General features: G+C 49.8%; 1 protein-coding gene across 9 annotated transcripts in view; it reads right to left on the reverse strand.

Annotated features, from left to right (window-relative positions):
- Positions 1–218: 218 nt before the first annotated feature.
- Positions 219–21,682, reverse strand: part of UBR5 (ubiquitin protein ligase E3 component n-recognin 5) — a 110,623-nt gene continuing 89,159 nt past the window's right edge. For all 9 annotated transcript variants that reach the window (XM_069731726.1, XM_069731727.1, XM_069731722.1 and 6 more), the window contains 10 exons: positions 19,528–19,633; positions 19,300–19,444; positions 19,057–19,187; positions 18,452–18,688; positions 18,283–18,367; positions 17,503–17,658; positions 16,760–16,873; positions 8,433–8,577; positions 6,552–6,637; positions 219–1,347 (listed from right to left, as the gene is read on the reverse strand). In XM_069731726.1, the coding sequence (XP_069587827.1) occupies positions 1,135–1,347; positions 6,552–6,637; positions 8,433–8,577; positions 16,760–16,873; positions 17,503–17,658; positions 18,283–18,367; positions 18,452–18,688; positions 19,057–19,187; positions 19,300–19,444; positions 19,528–19,633 (1,418 nt within the window). In that variant the 3' untranslated portion in view covers positions 219–1,134. The remainder of the gene's footprint in view (positions 1,348–6,551; positions 6,638–8,432; positions 8,578–16,759; positions 16,874–17,502; positions 17,659–18,282; positions 18,368–18,451; positions 18,689–19,056; positions 19,188–19,299; positions 19,445–19,527; positions 19,634–21,682) is intronic.

Raw genomic sequence — 21,682 nt, forward strand, 5'->3', positions numbered from 1 at the left:
ATTGTTGCCTGCGGCCAGTTCAAGAGATGATTTCTGCCAGGGACACATGCACGATACTGCCGCCAGCCTCGCACATCTGCGTATCAGCATCTCTCCACATCTCCCCCCCCCCCCCCCCCCCAAAAAAAAAAAAAAAAATCTGTCCCACGATAAAAGGCAAACTAACAGCAATAAACCTTAACATTAGGAAATAAAGTAAAGAGACTATAGTTTTTCAGTTTGTTTTGTTTCTTTTTTACTAAACGCTTCCATTTAAAGTAAAAACAGTAGACATCGGCTTCGAGATTGTATGTTCCCCCCCCCCCCCCCCCCCATTTGCTTAGGAATTGACAAAGCATCGTAAAGTGAATGACCCAAAAAAAAATAATTTTTTTTCTCGAGTGCATATAACATAAAATGACAGCTGTATTTGTACATGCAAATGATCAGAGCCCATGGTTAACAATTGTTCCAGTCTATGGAGAGAGCCTCGGTCAGGCCAAGTTGTAGGCAAGTGACACTTCAAAACAAAATAGTGCAACATAAGATCGATATATCATATCTGGATATCACTTTTACAAGTTTAATATACATCATGTACATCACAGTAGCCAAACTACAAATTAAATAGCATGGGAGCAAAAAAAAAAAAATGTACCCAAACATTCCCACACAAAAAAAAAAATAGAAAAGGAAAAAAAAAAAAAAAAAAAAGGGATCTGAATTTCGTTTTTACATTGCAATTGCTTACTTGCTCCTTCCAAGAGACAGCCATGAAGCAGTTTTCACAAAGGCAGTAAGTGAATAGTCAATCGTATTACCCTGGTCTTCTCACTATTCGTCACAGTGTAATCATTGTTTGCTGTCCGGTTCCTTGGGATGGGCACAGCCTAGCTAAACAGTTTATCTGAACGTGCCAGGGGTAATGTCGAGCTTGTGTCTGTGCCGTCACCGTACTGAGGATGGTCTACACCCCACTGGTGATTGTGCCCGTGACGGGAGCACCCACAGTAAAAAGGTCCTTGATAGACCACCAGTGGGTATGACAGCATTAACCTTCATATCTTGTTTTGGATTGACAAATGGAAAGAGATCTACAAAACCCAATTTATTTTTTTCTTCGTTGCTAGGTATATTACAGAGTAGCACGTTATTCTACACAAAACCAAAGTTCTTGGTTTTAATAGCAAGTAACAACTTCTGTTTGAGAATCTGTTTGGAGGAGTAAAGGGGGACGTAGAGGCGGGAGATGCACGTGTTCGCCGTTGGGAGGTGCTGGTCGTCTGGCGGGCGGATAGTGATGGATGGCATGGGTTGAAATCCTTCCTCACTCGCGGGTAAAGATGGGCTTGACGTCCAGAAATATACCTAGCAAGAGAACAAACCATTAGATATAGCCATGTTTTAAATGAATCTTTATAGCTTTGATTCTGCTGGAATCCATCCCCAGATTTCACAGTACACGTATGCACCATGATTGAATAGATACATTAGACCTGATGAGGCTGGTGTAAGTGCAAATCCATGTCAAAATAGCAGTACAATCCTGTTAATTAGGGTTATTATGCTGGTTGACGACTGCACGTAGCCGAACGCTGTGGGGAGAAAATTAACTATTCCCTGCCCGGCAGCATTTCTGTTTCAGTAAAGGGTGGAGAGGGGTGGCAGCTCTAACAGTGCCCCCGGCGCTGACTGACCATCACTTCCTCTGCATTGGGGGGAGGGAAAGCGCAATTTCGGCAAGTGACAAGCAGCATATCGCTGGTAACTTGGGGGAAGAAAAAAATGCTGTTCATCTGCGAGGACAGGTTCCCTTTAACTTGCCGTCTCCCATTATGGCACGGGTTTCAAACCAGACTTTAAACTGACAAAACAAATGGATTTTAGAAACGTGCAGGAACTAGATGTACCGGGGCAGAGTTACCACTAAACCCAGTTCAGAGCAGGAATGTTGTTTCTCAGGTATTTCACAGTTCAGATCCCCTTTTCATTTTGCGTGATTTCTATGTAAACACTAGTTTTTACTATTCTTATTGTTAATACATGCACAGTTCTATATAAATTCTCTCCTTTACTTTTCAAACCTGTAATTTCTGTGGTTTTCTGCTTGCAATGTGAACAGAGCTGTAAATTGGCAGGATGCTTTTTTCCTAGTCTAGGGAGTATCTATTAAGACCCCTGTGAGGAGGGCGGCCGGGCAGCAGTTAGCAATACTGATCACAAAGATCACTATATATGCAATTGGCTGTTCATAGTGACACAAAATTCCCATTACTCTGTGCATACTCCTATGACTAGGGGTGTACTGTACGGCAGGAAAGCACAAGGTTTTATCCTCATGATGGATCCTTTTATGTTTAAATGAATGCCTTGTAAAAATATTAATGGATGGAAGTGTCAAAAAAACCACTTCGGTGAAATATTTTCCTTCTCAAAACTTTGGTCTCCCATAGTTATTGGCTGTATAATCCTTGGATGAAACTTAATTCAATCTCCACCCACCTACCCTGATTGACAGCGCTCCTCAGGATCCCTCCTCCCTGCTGCAGGGATATCACAAGCTGCAGCCATCAGGCTGGGTGGGTGGAAAGACTAAATTGCACTTGGAACTCCCGAGTCATTTCATAGTGGGATTAGTAAAAGGATCAGGATTATGCTGCTATTCGAATATGGATTGTCAAAGTAAATACACCAGTTTTGTCAGTTTATAGACCCATTGATCATTTATGTTAAACTAGATGGTGGCCCGATTCTAAAGCATCGGGTATTCTAGAATATGTATGTAGTGTATTTATGAAGATTTCAGAATAATGCAATGAATACACAGGATTCAGCCGGCCGGGCGCGACCAATTAGCGAAGCGTGGTTCAAATCCCGTGCTAATTCACCGCCGGACTGCGCCTGTCGCTGACCAATCAGTGAAGCCAGGGCCAGCTCCAGCTTTTTGAGGGCCCCGGGCGAAAGTCACACAGCCCACAACGCAGCCCACAACGCAGCCCACAACGCAGCCCACAACGCAGCCCACAACGCAGCCCACAACACAGCCCACAACACAGCCCACAACACAGCCCACAACACAGCCCACAACACAGCCCACAACACAGCCCACAACACAGCCCACAACACAGCCCACAACACAGCCCACAACACAGCCCACAACACAGCCCACAACACAGCCCACAACACAGCCCACAACACAGCCCACAACACAGCCCACAACACAGCCCACAACACAGCCCACAACACAGCCCACAACACAGCCCACAACACAGCCCACAACACAGCCCACAACACAGCCCACAACACAGCCCACAACACAGCCCACAACACAGCCCACAACACAGCCCACAACACAGCCCACAACACAGCCCACAACACAGCCCACAACACAGCCCACAACACAGCCCACAACACAGCCCACAACACAGCCCACAACACAGCCCACAACACAGCCCACAACACAGCCCACAACACAGCCCACAACACAGCCCACAACACAGCCCACAACACAGCCCACAACACAGCCCACAACACAGCCCACAACACAGCCCACAACACAGCCCACAACACAGCCCACAACACAGCCCACAACACAGCCCACAACACAGCCCACAACACAGCCCACAACACAGCCCACAACACAGCCCACAACACAGCCCACAACACAGCCCACAACACAGCCCACAACACAGCCCACAACACAGCCCACAACACAGCCCACAACACAGCCCACAACACAGCCCACAACACAGCCCACAACACAGCCCACAACACAGCCCACAACACAGCCCACAACACAGCCCACAACACAGCCCACAACACAGCCCACAACACAGCCCACAACACAGCCCACAACACAGCCCACAACACAGCCCACAACACAGCCCACAACACAGCCCACAACACAGCCCACAACACAGCCCACAACACAGCCCACAACACAGCCCACAACACAGCCCACAACACAGCCCACAACACAGCCCACAACACAGCCCACAACACAGCCCACAACACAGCCCACAACACAGCCCACAACACAGCCCACAACACAGCCCACAACACAGCCCACAACACAGCCCACAACACAGCCCACAACACAGCCCACAACACAGCCCACAACACAGCCCACAACACAGCCCACAACACAGCCCACAACACAGCCCACAACACAGCCCACAACACAGCCCACAACACAGCCCACAACACAGCCCACAACACAGCCCACAACACAGCCCACAACACAGCCCACAACACAGCCCACAACACAGCCCACAACACAGCCCACAACACAGCCCACAACACAGCCCACAACACAGCCCACAACACAGCCCACAACACAGCCCACAACACAGCCCACAACACAGCCCACAACACAGCCCACAACACAGCCCACAACACAGCCCACAACACAGCCCACAACACAGCCCACAACACAGCCCACAACACAGCCCACAACACAGCCCACAACACAGCCCACAACACAGCCCACAACACAGCCCACAACACAGCCCACAACACAGCCCACAACACAGCCCACAACACAGCCCACAACACAGCCCACAACACAGCCCACAACACAGCCCACAACACAGCCCACAACACAGCCCACAACACAGCCCACAACACAGCCCACAACACAGCCCACAACACAGCCCACAACACAGCCCACAACACAGCCCACAACACAGCCCACAACACAGCCCACAACACAGCCCACAACACAGCCCACAACACAGCCCACAACACAGCCCACAACACAGCCCACAACACAGCCCACAACACAGCCCACAACACAGCCCACAACACAGCCCACAACACAGCCCACAACACAGCCCACAACACAGCCCACAACACAGCCCACAACACAGCCCACAACACAGCCCACAACACAGCCCACAACACAGCCCACAACACAGCCCACAACACAGCCCACAACACAGCCCACAACACAGCCCACAACACAGCCCACAACACAGCCCACAACACAGCCCACAACACAGCCCACAACACAGCCCACAACACAGCCCACAACACAGCCCACAACACAGCCCACAACACAGCCCACAACACAGCCCACAACACAGCCCACAACACAGCCCACAACACAGCCCACAACACAGCCCACAACACAGCCCACAACACAGCCCACAACACAGCCCACAACACAGCCCACAACACAGCCCACAACACAGCCCACAACACAGCCCACAACACAGCCCACAACACAGCCCACAACACAGCCCACAACACAGCCCACAACACAGCCCACAACACAGCCCACAACACAGCCCACAACACAGCCCACAACACAGCCCACAACACAGCCCACAACACAGCCCACAACGCAGCCCACAACGCAGCCCACAACGCAGCCCACAACGCAGCCCACAACGCAGCCCACAACGCAGCCCACAACGCAGCCCACAACGCAGCCCACAACGCAGCCCACAACGCAGCCCACAACGCAGCCCACAACGCAGCCCACAACGCAGCCCACAACGCAGCCCACAACGCAGCCCACAACGCAGCCCACAACGCAGCCCACAACGCAGCCCACAACGCAGCCCACAACGCAGCCCACAACGCAGCCCACAACGCAGCCCACAACGCAGCCCACAACGCAGCCCACAACGCAGCCCACAACGCAGCCCACAACGCAGCCCACAACGCAGCCCACAACACAGCCCACGCAGCACACAACACAGCCCACGCAGCACACAACACAGCCCACGCAGTACACAACACAGCCCACACAGTACACAACACAGCCCACACAGTACACAACACAGCCCACGCAGCCCACGCAGTACACAATGTGGGCAACATATCCCCATAAAAAAAAATCTAATTAAAAAAAAAAAAAAAAAATTAAAATAAAAAATAGTTATATACTCACCTTCCGGCGGCCCCCAGATACAGCCCAGTCCTTTAGCGATGTTCCTCGCGACGCTATGTTCCCAGTAATGCCTTGCTGCAATAACCTGTGATGATGTAGCGGTCTCACCAGACCCCTACATCACGGGTCGTTGCCGCAATGCATTCTTGGGACCGGAGGGTCGTGAGGAGCGGGAAAGGCTGCCGCGGACGCCAGAAGGTGAGAATATAATGACTTTTTAAATTATTTTTAACGTTGTATGTTTTTACTATTGATGCTGCATAGGCAGTATCAATAGTAAAAAGTTGGTCACACAGGGTTAATGGCAGCGTTAACGGACTGCTAAAGCACTATGTTGGCGCTGACTGGAGGGGGAGTATGGAGGGGGCGTTGACTGGAGGGCAGTAGGGAAGGGGCACTGACTGGAGGGGAGTAGAGATGGGCCAATTCGCGGCCGGACTGTGCCTGTCGCTGATTGGTCAAGTCCAGCCGACCGCGACCAATCAGCAACGCAGGATTTCCATGACAGAGACAAACAGACGGACGTGGACCTTAGACTTATATAGATAGATGTATTGTGAATTCTGGTGATCGATCCACTTCACAAGATTCAGCCATGATAATATAGGTGATGAGCTAAGTAAGGCAGGTTAGAGAGACAAAAAAGGATTCCATTTGTACTTAAACGATCACTTACTAAATCTTGTCGCTCGGTCATACTCATCTTTTCCACTATGGACCAGAACCAGCGTTTGAATTGTAATAGCTTGTCAGCATTTTCGCCTGTAAAGACAAAGAAAAAAAAAAAAAAATGTATTACCAGGCCGATTTTATGGCATCCGCAGATCAAATGCACCATTATAGTAAGTTAAACCTATGTATTCAGTTCATGATCTGGGCCTTTAACCCCTTTCTGACATCGGACAGGATAGTACGTCTGAGGTCAGAACCCCAGCTTCGATGCAGGCTCTGGCGGTGAGCCCGCATCAAAGCCGGGACATTTCAGCTGTTTTGAAATGCTGACAGTGGCATTTAACTACCGCTTCCGGCCATCAGGCTGGAACTGAAGCATCGCTGACCCCCGTCACGTGATCAGGGGTCAGCAATGAGTCGGCATGACAACCAGAGGTCTCCTTGACCCTGTGGTTGGCACTCATAGCAATGCAGCAATTCTACTACATAGGAGCGATCTATGCTTCGCTTTTATGTAGCAGAGCCGATCGAGTTGTGCCAGCTTCTAGCCTCCCATGGAGGCTATTGAAGCATGGCAAAAGTTTAAAAAAAAAAACCAAAAAAACAAACACATTTTAAAAAATATAGAAACGTTTAAAATCACCCCCCTTTCAAAAAAAAAAAAAAAAATTTATATATATATATATATATATATATATATATATATATATATATATATATATATATATATATATATATATATATATATATATATATATATATATATATATATATATATATATATATATATATATATATACATATATACATACATACACACACACATACATACACACACACACACACGCGGTATTGCCGTGTTCAGAATCGCCCAATCAAAAAAAAAGAATTAACTCTTGATCGCTAAACAGCGTAGCGAGAAAAAAAAAATCAAAACAGCAGAATTACGTTTTTTTTGGTCGCCGCGACTTTGCATTAACATGCAATAATGGGCGATCAAAAGAACGTATCTGCACCAAAATGGTATTAAAAACGTCAGCTCGGCACACAAAAAATAAGCCCTCATCCGTCCCCAGATCACGAAAAATGGAGACGCTACGGGTATCGGAAAATGGCGCAATTTTTTTATTTTTTTTTAAGGAAAGTTTGGAATTTTTTTTTACCACTTAGATAAAAAAGAACCTAGCCATGTTTGGTGTCTATGAACTCGTAATGACCTGGAGAATCAAAATGAAAGGTCAGTTTTAGCATTTAGTGAACCTAGCAAAAAAGTGCGAGATTGCACTTTTTTGCAATTTAAGAACTTGTCCCACAAAAAATAAGTCATCACATTGCCATATTGACAGGGGAAAAAAAGAAAAAAAAAAAAAAAAAGTTATGGCTCTGGGAAGGAGGGGAGCGAAAAATGAAAAAAATGAAAATAACCCCTTTCATGACCCAGGGTATTTTGGGTAGGGGCATATGGTCACCACAGATCAGGATCTCCTGTTCCATCGGTCGCAGCAGACTATGTGGCCAATTGTTAAATGCACAAAGCGCCCACTGGTGGGAACAGCTAATTGGGAGTGAGAGTGTCTTCAGAGAAGTTCGGGGTTTTTTCACTTTGACCGTTCTATTATAGTACAGCGATTACACAAAGTGGAACATTATCAAACCTCCCACTATGTTAGTAAGGGAGTAGTGGAGCATTTTTCGTTCAGTATAAGCTGCACCGGTTAGTGACTAAAGGATTTTTTTTCTTCCACTATTAATTCTCACACTAGGTTTTTCCAGGTTCACGGCAGCTTCTCTGATTTATTGCAATTACAAAAGTAATGGACGGATCTACTCGGATTCTACATTTGTGTTTGCTACAGGCATACCTGATAAAGAATCCAGCCCTTACCTGATTCATCATTGAAGGATGTGAAACTGATCAGCATCTGAACATTGACTTCTCCGCAGCCGTTCACAAGCAGACGGAAATCCTCGGCTGTTAGATCTTCCAGCGCAGACTTTGGAAGCACATCCAGTAAGCCTTTCCTCATGGCCTGCAAGGTACATATGGTAGAACTATAGTGAGACCGAGAGACATTTTACTGATGTATGCTACAGAGAGTGTAAGATGCATCATTTCAGGTTTTGTGTTACACCATTTACTACTCATTTTATCAATCTTAGGCTAGGTTAACATTGCGTTAGTGCAGCTCGTTCAACACAAGCGCTAAACGCACTACATTAACGCAAGTGCCGAAGAAGATGCTCTATCTGCGCTAGTGGTGACGGACCCGGAAACGCTGCAGCCCGCGTCCGAGGGTCCGTCACAGAACGACAGCACATCGCTAGCGCATGCAGATTATGGCATGCGTAGGCGATCCACCCGATAATAGGGGTAATGGCAGCGTTAACGGACTGCGTTATACCCGGTGTAACGCAGTCCGTCTAACGGACTGCCATACGCAATGTGAACCCAGCCTTACAAGTCACCGAAACTTGTTAAAAGTTTTGACCAGTGGGTACCTCTGTGCCAAGACCACAATGTTTACTAAAATGAAGGGGTAGACAAGTTCAGCCCTGTGGTTCCTGTTGAAAAAGGCTCGACTCCGCTCACAGTTGGGCAGAAACAAAAAGGGAACAGCGCTCAGTTATGGCACTGCCTATTACTGTCTGAAGCAGAAAATTAAGGGGCACAGAGGGGTTCAGCAGCTTTGTATCTGTAAGTGGTCTGCACACCACCAATCAGCTCAGTAAGGGGTCTGCACACCACCAATCAGCTCAGTAACAGGATTTTTGGTTGCTTACCGTAAAATCTGTTTCTTGAAGCCTCCATTGGGGGACACAGGAACCATGGGTGTATGCTGCTGCCACTAGGAGGCTGACACTATGCAAATAAAAAAAGTTAGCTCCTCCTCTGCAGTGTACACCCCACCGACTGGCATTATACTCTTCAGTTAGTGAGAAAGCAGTAGGAGATAATGAAACAAGGTTGAAAAACCATAACCACAAACTTGAGAACTGTAACGTGAGAACAGTCATAGAACAGATAACAACAGAAAACATTGGGAGGGAGCTGTGTCCCCCAATGGAGGCTTCAAGAAACAGATTTTACGGTAAGCAACCAAAAATCCTGTTTTCTTTATCGCCTCTCATTGGGGGACACAGGAACCATGGGACGTCCCAAAGCAGTCCCAAGGGCGGGAAAACAGACTTCCATCAGGTCAGAGGACTCACCACTGCCGCCTGCAGGATCCTTCTGCCTAGGCTGGCGTCCGCCGATGCGTAGGTATGGACCTTGTAAAATTTGGCGAACGTGTGGATGGAAGACCAAGTTGCCGCTTTGCAAAGCTGTAGGGCGGAAGCCCTGTGGTGCACCGCCCAGGAGGCGCCGACTGCCCGGGTAGAGTGAGCCTTAATCCCAGGAGGGGGCACTCTGTTCTTGACCCGGTAAGCCTCCAAAATTGCCGTTCTGATCCAGCGAGCAATAGTCGCTTTAGAAGCCGGCTGGCCTCTGCACATCATGGCACATCAGGAATCACATCATGGCACAACATGATGGCACATCAGGAATGACGAAAAATGAATCCGTCTTCCGGAAAGAGGATGTTCTATCCAGATAAATCCTCACTGCCCTGACTAGGTCCAGCTTGTTCAACGATCGCTCCAGAGGATGAGTCGGAGCTGGACAAAAGGAAGGTAGAACGATGTCCTCGTTGAGGTGGAAGGTGGAAACCACCTTAGGAAGAAAAGAAGGTCGAGGTCGGAAGACCACCTTGTCCTGGTGAATGACCAAAAACGGAGGGCGGCAAGACAGTGCCGCCAGCTCGGAAACGCGGCGAATGGACGTGATGGCCACAAGAAAGGCCACCTTCCAAGATAAAACTGATAGAGGAATCTCCCTAAGAGGTTCAAAGGGAGAAACCTTCAAAACGTCCAGTACCAGGTTTAGGTCCCATGCCTCCACAGGGGCCCTGTTCGGCGGGACGGCGTGAGCTACCCCCTGAAAGAAGGTCTTAATCTGTGGCCGAGAGGCCAAGGTCTTCTGAAAGAGGATGGAAAGCGCAGAGACCTGACCCTTCAGGGAACTAAGAGCCAGGCCCGAATCCAGTCCTGCCTGAAGGAAGGCCAAAAGAGAAGGCAGGGAAAAAACCATAGGCGGCACGCGGTTGGACTCGCACCAACGGAAGTAGGCCTTCCAGGTGCGGTAGTAGATCCTGGAAGACGAAGGCTTCCGAGCCTGAATCATGGTGTGAATCACCCGGTCCGAAAGGCCGGACGCTCTTAGAACCGCGGTCTCAACAGCCACGCCGTTAAACTGAGCGACCGAGAATTCGGGTGGCAGATCGGACCCTGGGACAGCAGATCGGGCCTGTCTGGAAGGCACCAGGGAGCGTCCGCGAGAAGGTTGACGAGCTCCGCGAACCAAGCTCTCCTGGGCCAATCCGGGGCGATCAGGATGACCGGCACCCCTTCCGCTTTGATCTTCTTCAACAGTTTGGGAAGTAATGGAAGGGGTGGGAACAGATAGGGCAGCTCGAACTGTGACCAAGGAATGGCCAGAGCATCGGCGCCCACTGCGAGAGGATCGCGTGACCTGGAGACGAATTGTGGAACCTTCCTGTTGATCCGAGACGCCGTGAGATCCACATCCGGAGTTCCCCATCGAAGACAAATCTGATGGAAGACCTCCGGATGCAGGGACCATTCCCCCGCCGCAAGACCCTCGCGGCTGAGGAAGTCGGCGGCCCAGTTTTCTACGCCGGGGATATGCACCGCGGATATCACCAGAACCGTTGCCTCTGCCCAAAGGAGGATCTTGGACACCTCGGCAAGGGCCAAGGAGCTCCGAGTCCCCCCCTGATGGTTGACATATGCCACAGCCGTGGCATTGTCCGTCTGGATCCGGACTGGAAGGCCCCTGAGGATCCTTTCTCAATGGCGGAGGGACAGAAAGATGGCCCGAATTTCGAGGACGTTGATCGGCAGCGCGGACTCCTGCAGCGACCAACGGCCCTGAACCGTCAGGTGGCGAAAAACCGCACCCCAGCCGATCAGGCTGGCATCCGTTGTCACCACCTGCCAGTGAACTGGAAGGAAGGACCTGCCCTGGGAGATGAGAGGAGACGTCAGCCACCAGTTGAGAGACCGCTTGACCCGAAAGGAGAGTCTGATCGGCCGATCCAGGGAGAAGACCGACCTGTCCCACTGAGACAGAATGGCTTGCTGAAGGGGTCGAGAATGGAATTGGGCGAAGGGAATCGCTTCCAAGGTAGCTACCATCCTCCCCAGAACCTTCATGGCCGATCGGAGGGAGGGAGGCCGAGGACCCTGGAGCAAGAGAATGTCCCGACAAAGGGTGGATCTCTTGTCCTTGGGAAGGAAGACTCTGGACTGACGAGTGTCGAAGAGCATGCCCAGAAAAATGATGCGCTGAGAAGGAATAAGGCAGGACTTCTTCCGGTTGACCAGCCATCCGAAACGGGATAAGGTGTCGAGAACAATGGACAAGCTTTCGTGGGCCTGAGCAAAGGACGGAGCCTTGATGAGGATGTCGTCGAGGTATGGAAACAGAACCAAGCCTCTGACCCTCAAAATGGCCATCAGCGCCGCCATGATTTTCGTGAACACCCTTGGCGCGGTTGCGAGACCGAACGGCAGGGCGACGAACTGAAAATGATCTTGTTGCACTGCGAAGCGCAGGAAACGGTGATGTCCGGGAAATATTGGAACATGTAGGTAGGCGTCCTGGATATCTATAGAGCATAGAAATTCCTGAGCCTCCATGGAAGCAATTACTGAACGAAGGGATTCCATCCTGAAGTGTCTCAGGCGAACCCTCCTGTTCAACAATTTGAGGTCCAGAATGGGACGAACCTTGCCGTCTTTTTTCGGTACCACAAAGAGGTTCGAGTAGAAACCCGTGTACCGTTCCTTTTCTGGGACGGGAACGATTACCCCGGATTTGAGCAGAGAAGCGATGGCTGCGAAGAAGCCCGGAACCAAAGCGGGATCTTTTGGAGGACGAGATTGGAAGAAACGATCTCTGGGTCGGGAGGCGAACTCTATTTTGTATCCCGAAGACAACTTCCCTGACCCATGCATCCTCTACTGCGGAAATCCAGACGTCCCTGAAACGGAGAAGACGGCCCCCCAACCTGGGAGTTGGGCTGGAGTCTTGCCGAGAGTCATGCGGAAGTGGATCTTCCAGTCCTGGGCCTGGACGATCTACCCTGGGAATAGCGAGGACGCCAGGACGGAGTGGGCCTGAAGGACACCGCCTTCTTCTCTTGACGTGCCTGTGGCCTCTGTTGCTGCTGGGAAAAGGAGTTTGATGCAGCGAAGCGACGAAAAGGCCGGAACGAGCGAAACTGCCGTCTAGGAGGAGGGCGACGAGGTTTAGCCTGGGGGAGAAGGGAACTTGTGCCCCCAGTGGCGTCCTTAATGATCTGGTCCAGCTGGGAACCAAAGAGACGAGAGCCCTGGAAGGGCAGACTAGTGAGGGACTTTTTGGAGGACAAGTCCGCCTGCCAGGCCTTGAGCCAAACGGTCCGGCGGATGGCAACGGCATTGCTGGAAGCCTGAGCCGCACAAGAGGCGACATCCAGGGAGGCGGAAACCAGGTATTCACCAGCGTGGGAAATCTGGTTGGCAAGTTCCGCTAATTGCGCGGGAGGAGCTCCGTCCAGGATACCTCGCGCAGATCCTTGGCCCATTTTGAGATGGATTTTGAGGCCCAAGTGGAAGCAAAGGCCGGGCATAGCGCTGCTGAAGCCGCTTCGAAGGCAGATTTTGCGAAGGATTCTATAACTCTGTCGTTAAAATCCTTCAGAGACGCTCCGCCGGACAGTGGGAGCACCGTGTTGGTGGACAGCCTGGACACAGGTGGATCCACCGAGGGAGAGACCGTCCAATTGGCGGTAAGATCTGGTGAAAAAGGATATAACACCCCCAGGCGTTTTCCCCTCTGAAAACGTCTGGTCGGATTCTCTCTCTCTCTGGCCAGGATTTCCTCGAATTCAGGATGAGGGGCAAAAAATTTGGCCCGTCTAAACGAAACCGCCTGATCTGCGGGTTCCGTAGAGGGATCCTTAATGCCACAGGTTTGGTTTATAGCCCGAATGAGGTTCTGGACCGACTCACTCATGGTGGCGATTTGGCTAGGATCCAACTCCGACATCTCCTCTGAGGGCGCATCAGATAAAGCCTCGCCTGACTCAGGGGAGGAGGAACGGTGCGACACCAACCGCGGGGGAGGGCCGTGCGGCGAGATGGAACGCGAAGAGGACTCAGACCGACGTTCCTGTCTGGACCTTTTGTGGCTAATCAAGGAGGGCTCGGGCGGCGGTTCCTGCGACCCGCTGGCCACTGCAGGGGTCTGCAGGGGTAACCGATCCAGCGCGGACACCAGGGTTTGAGACACCCGTGTTAAATCGGCCACCGATTGTGACAGAGAAGCGGCCCAGCCTGGGATGGGGGGGATCACTCTCGGGCGGAACAGCCGGGGGATCCTGGGCGGTGGGAGCAATCGGGTTGCTGCAGGACTGACACAGCGGGGAGGACTGACCTGAGGGAAGTTTGCTGTTACAGGACGAACATGCAAAGTACGTGACTAAGGTAGTAGATGAAGAAGAAGTAGGGGGGGCGAGAGCGGCCCCCTTTAGAGGAAGACATTTTGAGGGACCCTGAAGATGCCAGTTGGTTAGGGGACAGTGGGCAGAGGGGGGTGTCAGACTGCAGTGCAGCTACTCACGGACCCGGTCCTGGAAGATGTCCCACTTGTCCTTGGTGGAGAAATCCCCTGGTGCTGAGCTCACAGAAGATGCGGGCGAAGGAGCGTGGCGCGCTGCGTGAGGCACTGCAAGGGCTGCTGCTGTGGTGTGAAGCGATGCTCACACCAGACGAGCGTCCCACGAGGAAGGGGGCGGAGCTAGACGCAGAGGCGCCGGTGGGCAGGTCATAGTATGTCGGGCGGGAAAAAAGCCCGCCTGCAGAAGCGGAAGAGACAGATCCGAAGACCGGAAGTAGGCCCCGGCCGAAGCCGGGGCTTAAATTAGGAACCGGCGGCCGGGAAACGAGCCGCGGCGCCGGTATAGAGCGCCGGAGCTATGCGCCGCGACGGGAGGCTGGCGGCACAGGCGCCGCAGCCTGCTAGGCTGCGCCGCTGAAGGGCGCCGCAGATCCACCTCCTGCGGCGCCGGAGCAATGCGCCGCGACGGGAGGCTGGCGGCACAGGCGCCGCAGCCTGCTAGGCTGCGCCGCTGAAGGGCGCCGCAGATCCACCTCCTGCGGCGCCGGAGCAATGCACTGCAGCGATAAGCAGCGCGATAGACTGCAGGGCTGCTGCGCTGAGGACTGTGCCCAGTGAAAAACCGCAGCGCTGATAGTGCGCCGCGGAAAGGAGCCAAGAGCTGTCAAGAAAGAAGGTGCTGGTCACGGGTGAGAGCGCTGCGGCCAGAAAACAGGCGCCGCAGCCTGCTCAGAATGGGGAAAATGCTGGAGCTCCAGGATCACCGATAAAATATCGACCGCGCCGCAAGGTTACAGGCGATGACCGGGTAAGAGAGGGTCACCGTCTGGGAGCCCTTAACAAGAATCCCCCCCCTAACAAGGATCTGGGATGGGATAGGGGAAATACTCACCTAAAAAACATCCCACGCCGTACTAACCTTAAAAGAGGGTGAGACATCCAGGGCTGATGGACGTCCTCGTCTCCTCCAACCGACAGGCTCTGGTGGGCGAGTGGGTGGGGGACGGAGCCAGGACCGGACTTCTGAGCACGCTGGTGTGTCAGGATCTTGGTCCTGGTGAGGGATCTGTGAGGATACGGGGTGGCAGTACACACCGTACTCATAGTCCGCTTGTGGGAATACAGGTGTGACTGTTCACCCTGTATCCCTCCGAGGAAAACTGAAAGAAAACGACGCACATTGAGGTAGATAAGGGTCTAATGAAAGACCCGTGTCCACCTCCTACTGACACTAAGCTAAACTGAAGAGTATAATGCCAGTCGGTGGGGTGTACACTGCAGAGGAGGAGCTAACTTTTTTATTTGCATAGTGTCAGCCTCCTAGTGGCAGCAGCATACACCCATGGTTCCTGTGTCCCCCAATGAGAGGCGATAAAGAAAAGGGGTCTGCACACCACCAATCAGCTCAGTAAAGGCCCCGTCACACATAGCGAGATCGCTGCTGAGTCACAAGTTTTGTGACGCAACACCGATCTCAGTAGCGTTCTCGCTATGTGTGACACGTACCAGCGATCAGGCCCCTGCTGTGAGATCGCTGGTCGTGTCGGAATGGCCTGGGCCATTTTTTGATCGTTGAGGTCCCGCTGACATCGCTGAATCGGCGTGTGTGACGCCGATTCAGCGATGTCTTCGCTGGTAACCAGGGTAAACATCGGGTTACTAAGCGCAGGGCCGCGCTTAGTAACCCGATGTTAACCCTGGTTACCATCGTTAAAGTAAAAAAAACAAACGCTACATACTTACCTACCGCTGTCTGTCCCCGGCGCTGGGCTTCTCTGCTCTGGCTGTGAGCGGCGGGCAGCCAGAAAGCAGAGCGGTGACGTCACCGCTCTGCTTTCCGGCCGCTGTGCTCACAGCCAGAGCAGAGAAGCCCAGCGCCGGGGACAGACAGCGGTAGGTAAGTATGTAGCGTTTTTTTTTTACTTTAACGATGGTAACCAGGGTAAACATCGGGTTACTAAGCGCGGCCCTGCGCTTAGTAACCCGATGTTTACCCTGGTTACCGGGGACCTCGGGATCGTTGGTCGCTGGAGAGCTGTCTGTGTGACAGCTCTCCAGCGACGCTGCAGCGATCCGGATCGTTGTCGGTATCGCTGCAGCGTCGCTATGTGTGACGGGGCCTTAAGGGGTCTGCACACCACCAATCAGCTCAGTAAGGGGTCTGCACACCACCAATCAGCTCAGTAAGGGGTCTGCACACCACCAATCAGCTCAGTAAGGGGTCTGCACACCAATCAGCTCTAACAGTAAGAGGTCTTAGCACAAGCAACACTTCCAAATAGAATTCAGCAGCTTTCCAAAACATTTTCGGAGGCTCAGAATACGAGCTTTGCTCTGTAACTGTCAGCATCTCATGACAACCGGCGACAAACTGCATTTTACTAATATGGAGTGTCACGATGTAACCCAAAATCTGCACAAAACCAGAGTAAATCCCACCCCATAAGTAGATAATCACCTACTACACTTCAAAATTAATAACAACTCACATGGAGAGGTTGTTCCGCTACGACCAGCATCCGGTGTTCGGCGTATTTCCTGACATATTCGTACACATTCTGAGGGGTTACAGGGATATTTACACCGTTGGGGATGAGTTCAACCTGAGGAGAAAAAGTAAGGATTAAAAAAGTCTGCATATTTTCTCCACACACACCGGAGCTTACATAGATACACAGCCATTAGATGTCATATTTGCATTGCCTCACGACATTGCGATTATCCGGGGCTTTTTTTTTTTTTACGCTTTTATTTTTTTTGCTCCCATTATTGGAAAAGTCAACCATTTTTCCAGGGCTTGCTTTTTGCAAGATCAGTTGTATATTGACAGCATTCATTTTAGCATGATACACTGGAGAGCAGGAAATAAAACTAGAAGCGTGCTAAAATTGCAAAAGTAGTAAAAAAAAAAAAAAACACTAAATTAGCCATGTGCGGTGAAAAATGTGGGCACGGAGTGGGGGTCCACATCAAAGGCAGGGACACTACCTTTGACGTAAATATGTCAACGGTCATGAAAGTGTTAAAAAAAATTGAACATACAAAATTATCAAAATCTCTCAGATTTAGCTCAGATTAGCAAATATAATGTAATAACCAGGATACATTAGTATTGACCCAGTAAAGCTGGAATAACAATATACAATTCATTTGCATCCATGGTATGTGTATGCAATGTTATGAAGCTTTCCCAATGCAGGCAGTGTGGGACTAAAATCATTAGCAGCCATACCTGTCCACCACCTTCTTCCTTGCACAGGTCTATTGCAAAGGCTAGATCCATGGATGCAAACACCGCATCTGCATCAGGACTCTGGGAGGCAAGAATCAGCTGCCGCAAACTTTCATACATCACGTGATCGAAAAACGCGAAGTCATGCCAGTTCACCTTAACATAAGTGAAAATAGATCAGTAATGAAAAGCATACATCAGAGCAGCATGCATATGTAGCTTTAAGGGGTTGTCTTAAGTTCATGAATTGGTAAAATTGCAAAGTGCTTGTAAAAAAAAAAAAAAAAAAAAAGGCAATTTTGCAACTTACCACTTATTTGCGTTCCCAAGCAGATTGATGCCTTGGTTACCAGCCAGCCTGGCCAGTTACCTAGGCAAGGAGCAAGCAGGCTCTTTGGTTTACAGCCTGCTGGTGCTGCTCTGAAGAGGTCCAGATCACTGAATCAGACCAGGGTCAACGTCCCTGTGCCCCCAGCCAGCAACCTGGGAGAGTACAATTTGGACAAGCGGCACCGCCGATGCTCTAAAATAATCTGTAGTGCGCTGCCTCCCAGAAAAAAAAGCAAGAAGTTGTGTGCTCTTGAAGAATCATTTCTTCACAAATGCCTCTTGCCAGCATCCAAAAAGGACAGAATAGGAGGTCACTTAAGAGAATAGTAAAAATCCCCCTTGGAGCTTCTACACAAAGCTCCATCCCCCATAAGATCTGTGATAAAAAAACTGAGCAAATCTAGGAATTTATTTCAATTAAAAGACCACCAAATCGGAGAGTGCACTTACCTTTCTGCCCAGAAGAACTTTGATAACCTGTCTGCTTAATGTGATTGGACACAATTCATTCTGCAACAGACACAGGCCGAGAATCCTGGAGGTGGACACAGCACGATTATTAATAATCTGCCAATTTATAGAGCGGTCCGCATATACGCAAAAACTGATCTGCCATTACCTGCCAATATTCCGGAAACAGTTTAACCGTGCTTCTGTGTTTTTGCCAGGCCTGGGGCTATAGAAACCTCTTTTACCAGGTTGATAAAATAAGGGTGCGTTATCATCTCCGTCATCTGTGTCCGTCAACTCCATGTCGACTACGCTGCGGCTGGAACCATGGCGCTTCCTGTTTTCCTGCACCTTTTCAGATGAATCTAGCAAGCCAAGGTCAAGAATGCTGTCTGCTCCATTTTCCCTAGAGAAAATAATGGCACGTTAAAAGGGGTTACCAGGGACTATTTAATTTTTTACTACAAGCCTGGGAATGAGCCAATGTCATGCTAATTGACAGGCTCCCCGCTGCAGAATCGTGGTAATCCAACGGTCAATCAGCATGACATGGATAGTCACACCCAGCTGATGAAGTAGCTGAACTGTCGGCAGGAGCAGTCCATGACTGCTCTGAGCCGACCCCTGGTAGAACAGGTAGGCAGTTGCCAATTACCGACCTATTAGTGCTTAGATTCATAGTAAAAAAAAATAGAAATAAAACAGTCTTCAATTACCCCTTTAATTACGTTCTATATAGGATTCTATGCATAACAGCAGGGTGGTGTATTGTACCTTCCATGTGCTATAATCAGCTCCATTGCCTCGTCTACCCTGGCTCGCAGAGAGTCCTCGCTGGCCAGCAGCAGTAGTAACTGTGCCGGAGACAATTCTAGCAGCATGCCGGTAATTTTGCTTGCAAAGGCCTGAAGAGAAATAGCCACCGTCAGTGTTATACATCTTAAAAACACCACATTAAGACTACAAAGAAAAAAAGTGGAACAGAAAGCTTTTCTTTTTTAGCTGAACTGTTTTTACCGGCTGCATAGCTTGTACCCTTGGATACAGCCTCTCACCAAGGGCCTGTCTATGAGCAGGCAATGGGTCAGGGTCATCACTGGGATTCCCTTCAGAGGCTGGCCTGAACGGCCTGGTATCTATAGACAGCTGTCTTCTGAAATCCCTAAAATAAAAAAGGTGTTACTTGGGGAAGAGAAAAAAAAAAATGTAATACTACAAGTGAACGAAAGTAAAAGTAAAATGTACCTGTCTCTATCCCGACGAGAACCAGCTCGTATACCGCTGCTCCTCCTCATATCCCTTTCCCTTTCTCGATCTCGCTCTCCTCGATTTCTTAGTCTCTGCATTAAACCTTAAAGCAAAAATTATACATGGACTTTAAAAAAAAAGTTGCTATTTACCGTAATGCAGTGATAAATCCACTTAAGTCAACTGACAAAACAAAAAGCAAAGGCAGATGAAAAGAAAAATACATGTAATTTCATTAAATCAGATTCTCAGTTTCACAGGGAAGCAGGTTTTACTTTCACTTTACAAAAAGTGCAAATCTGGTGAGATTATCTCCTCTGAGGTATACTGAGGGAGAGGACGACTGATTCTATATAGCATCTAAATGGAAAAGCAGAGGAGCCTTGTAATTAGATCTCGTTTGTTCCCCCATTTATACCCACAAGGCGCAATGGATCTTTTTCCTCAAAGTCTCCAAAAGTCACGAAATTGGAGAGTTTATTCACCAATTATAATAGAATCTCCCCCCCCCCCCCCAAAAAAAAAAGATTTTTGGTACTCACTTGTAAAATCTTTGTGCCATCACAGGTAACCATGCATGTATACTTCTGTCACTAGTAGGCTGACACTAGGAAAAGAAAGCTCCTCAGCAAGGTACACCGTGTCCCCGAATGAAGGCTACAAGAAAAGGATTTTGGGTACTCGCCGGAAAATCTCTTTAATCGCTTTATTTGGGGACACATTGCCATGGGACTTCCTGAAGCAGTCCTAAGGTAGAGAATAGACCATGCTCAAATCAGGCCCGGCAACTACTGCTTGCAGAATCCTTCTACCTAGACCGGCATCGGCTTGGGCAAGTACACTGTAGAATCCTGTGAAGGGATGACCAGGTAGCGGCCTTGCAAATCTACGTTGCAGAGGCCTGGTGGTGAACAGTCCAGGAGGCACCCAGCGCACAGGTGGAGTAAGCCCTCACCCCCAAAAAGGGAGGTCTATACTTAACGCTATAACCCTCCAGTAAAGGCCGAACTCCAGCAGGCAATAGACTTGGAGGCAGGCAGTCCCATACGACAACCCACAGGAATGACAAGACATCCGAACGTCTGAAGGATTCAGTCGCCGAATCTGAATTTGACAAATTGGTACCTTAATAGTGCTGAATTTGTGTTTGACAATAGATTCCGAACATATTCGTTCATTTCAACCGCTATTGAATCAAATGACGTTCGGTTGTGTTCGGCAAATATTACAAAAGCCATATTCGCCGCTCGTAATCAGAACAGAATTTTGAAAAATTGACTCAACTCTAAGGTTCTGACTGGGTCCAGATTATGGCGAGACTGTTCCAGGGGATGGGCAGAAGGAAGCAAGGACCATATCCTCGTTGATGTAGAACGTGGAGACTACCTTAGGAAGGAATGAAGAAACTGGTCGAAAGACCACCTTGTTCTGGGGCAAGATAATGAAAGTAGAGCAGTAAGACAGCTGCTAATTCAGAGACCGATCTGATGGAAAAGACCGCAACCAAAAAAAGGTCACCTTCCAGGACAGAAGAGAAGACACCATGTCCTGAATGGGTTTCGAAGGAGGAGAGCCCTGAAGAATGCTCAAAACTAGGTTGAGGTCCCACGGGTCCACAGGGGAACGAAATGGTGATGCTAGGCAAGCAAGACCATGAACGAAGGTCTTGACCTGTCGGAACAGAATGGATTGCCCAGATACCTGATCCTTGAGAGTACTAAGGGACAGACCAGACTGTAGCACTGATTGTAAGAACGCCAGGATGGGAGAAAAAAAAAACAGACATGGGAGTTGTGTTGTGTGGGGCTGTCTTTACACCAGTGAGCGAAGATCTTCTGATGATAAACGCATGAGGACGTAGGTTTCTGTGCCTGATCATGGTCTGTATGACCTGGGATGAGCAGTCTGCCTCACTCAGGACTGCAGCCTCAATGGCCATGCCATTAAACTGAGAGACCGAGAATTCTGGTGAAAGAGGGACCCTGAGAGAGAGTAGGTCTGGTCGATCTGGGAGTTTCCAGGGTACATCCGCATACCAGGATCTTCTAGGCCAATCTGGGCCACCAGGGTAACTCCTTCTGCCATGATTTTCTTGACGACTCTGGGAATCAGGGGAAGAGGTGGAAAAAAGATACAAGTTGGTACTGATACT

This window comes from Ranitomeya imitator, chromosome 6 (genome assembly GCF_032444005.1).
Source record: "Ranitomeya imitator isolate aRanImi1 chromosome 6, aRanImi1.pri, whole genome shotgun sequence".
Lineage (NCBI taxonomy): Eukaryota > Metazoa > Chordata > Amphibia > Anura > Dendrobatidae > Ranitomeya > Ranitomeya imitator.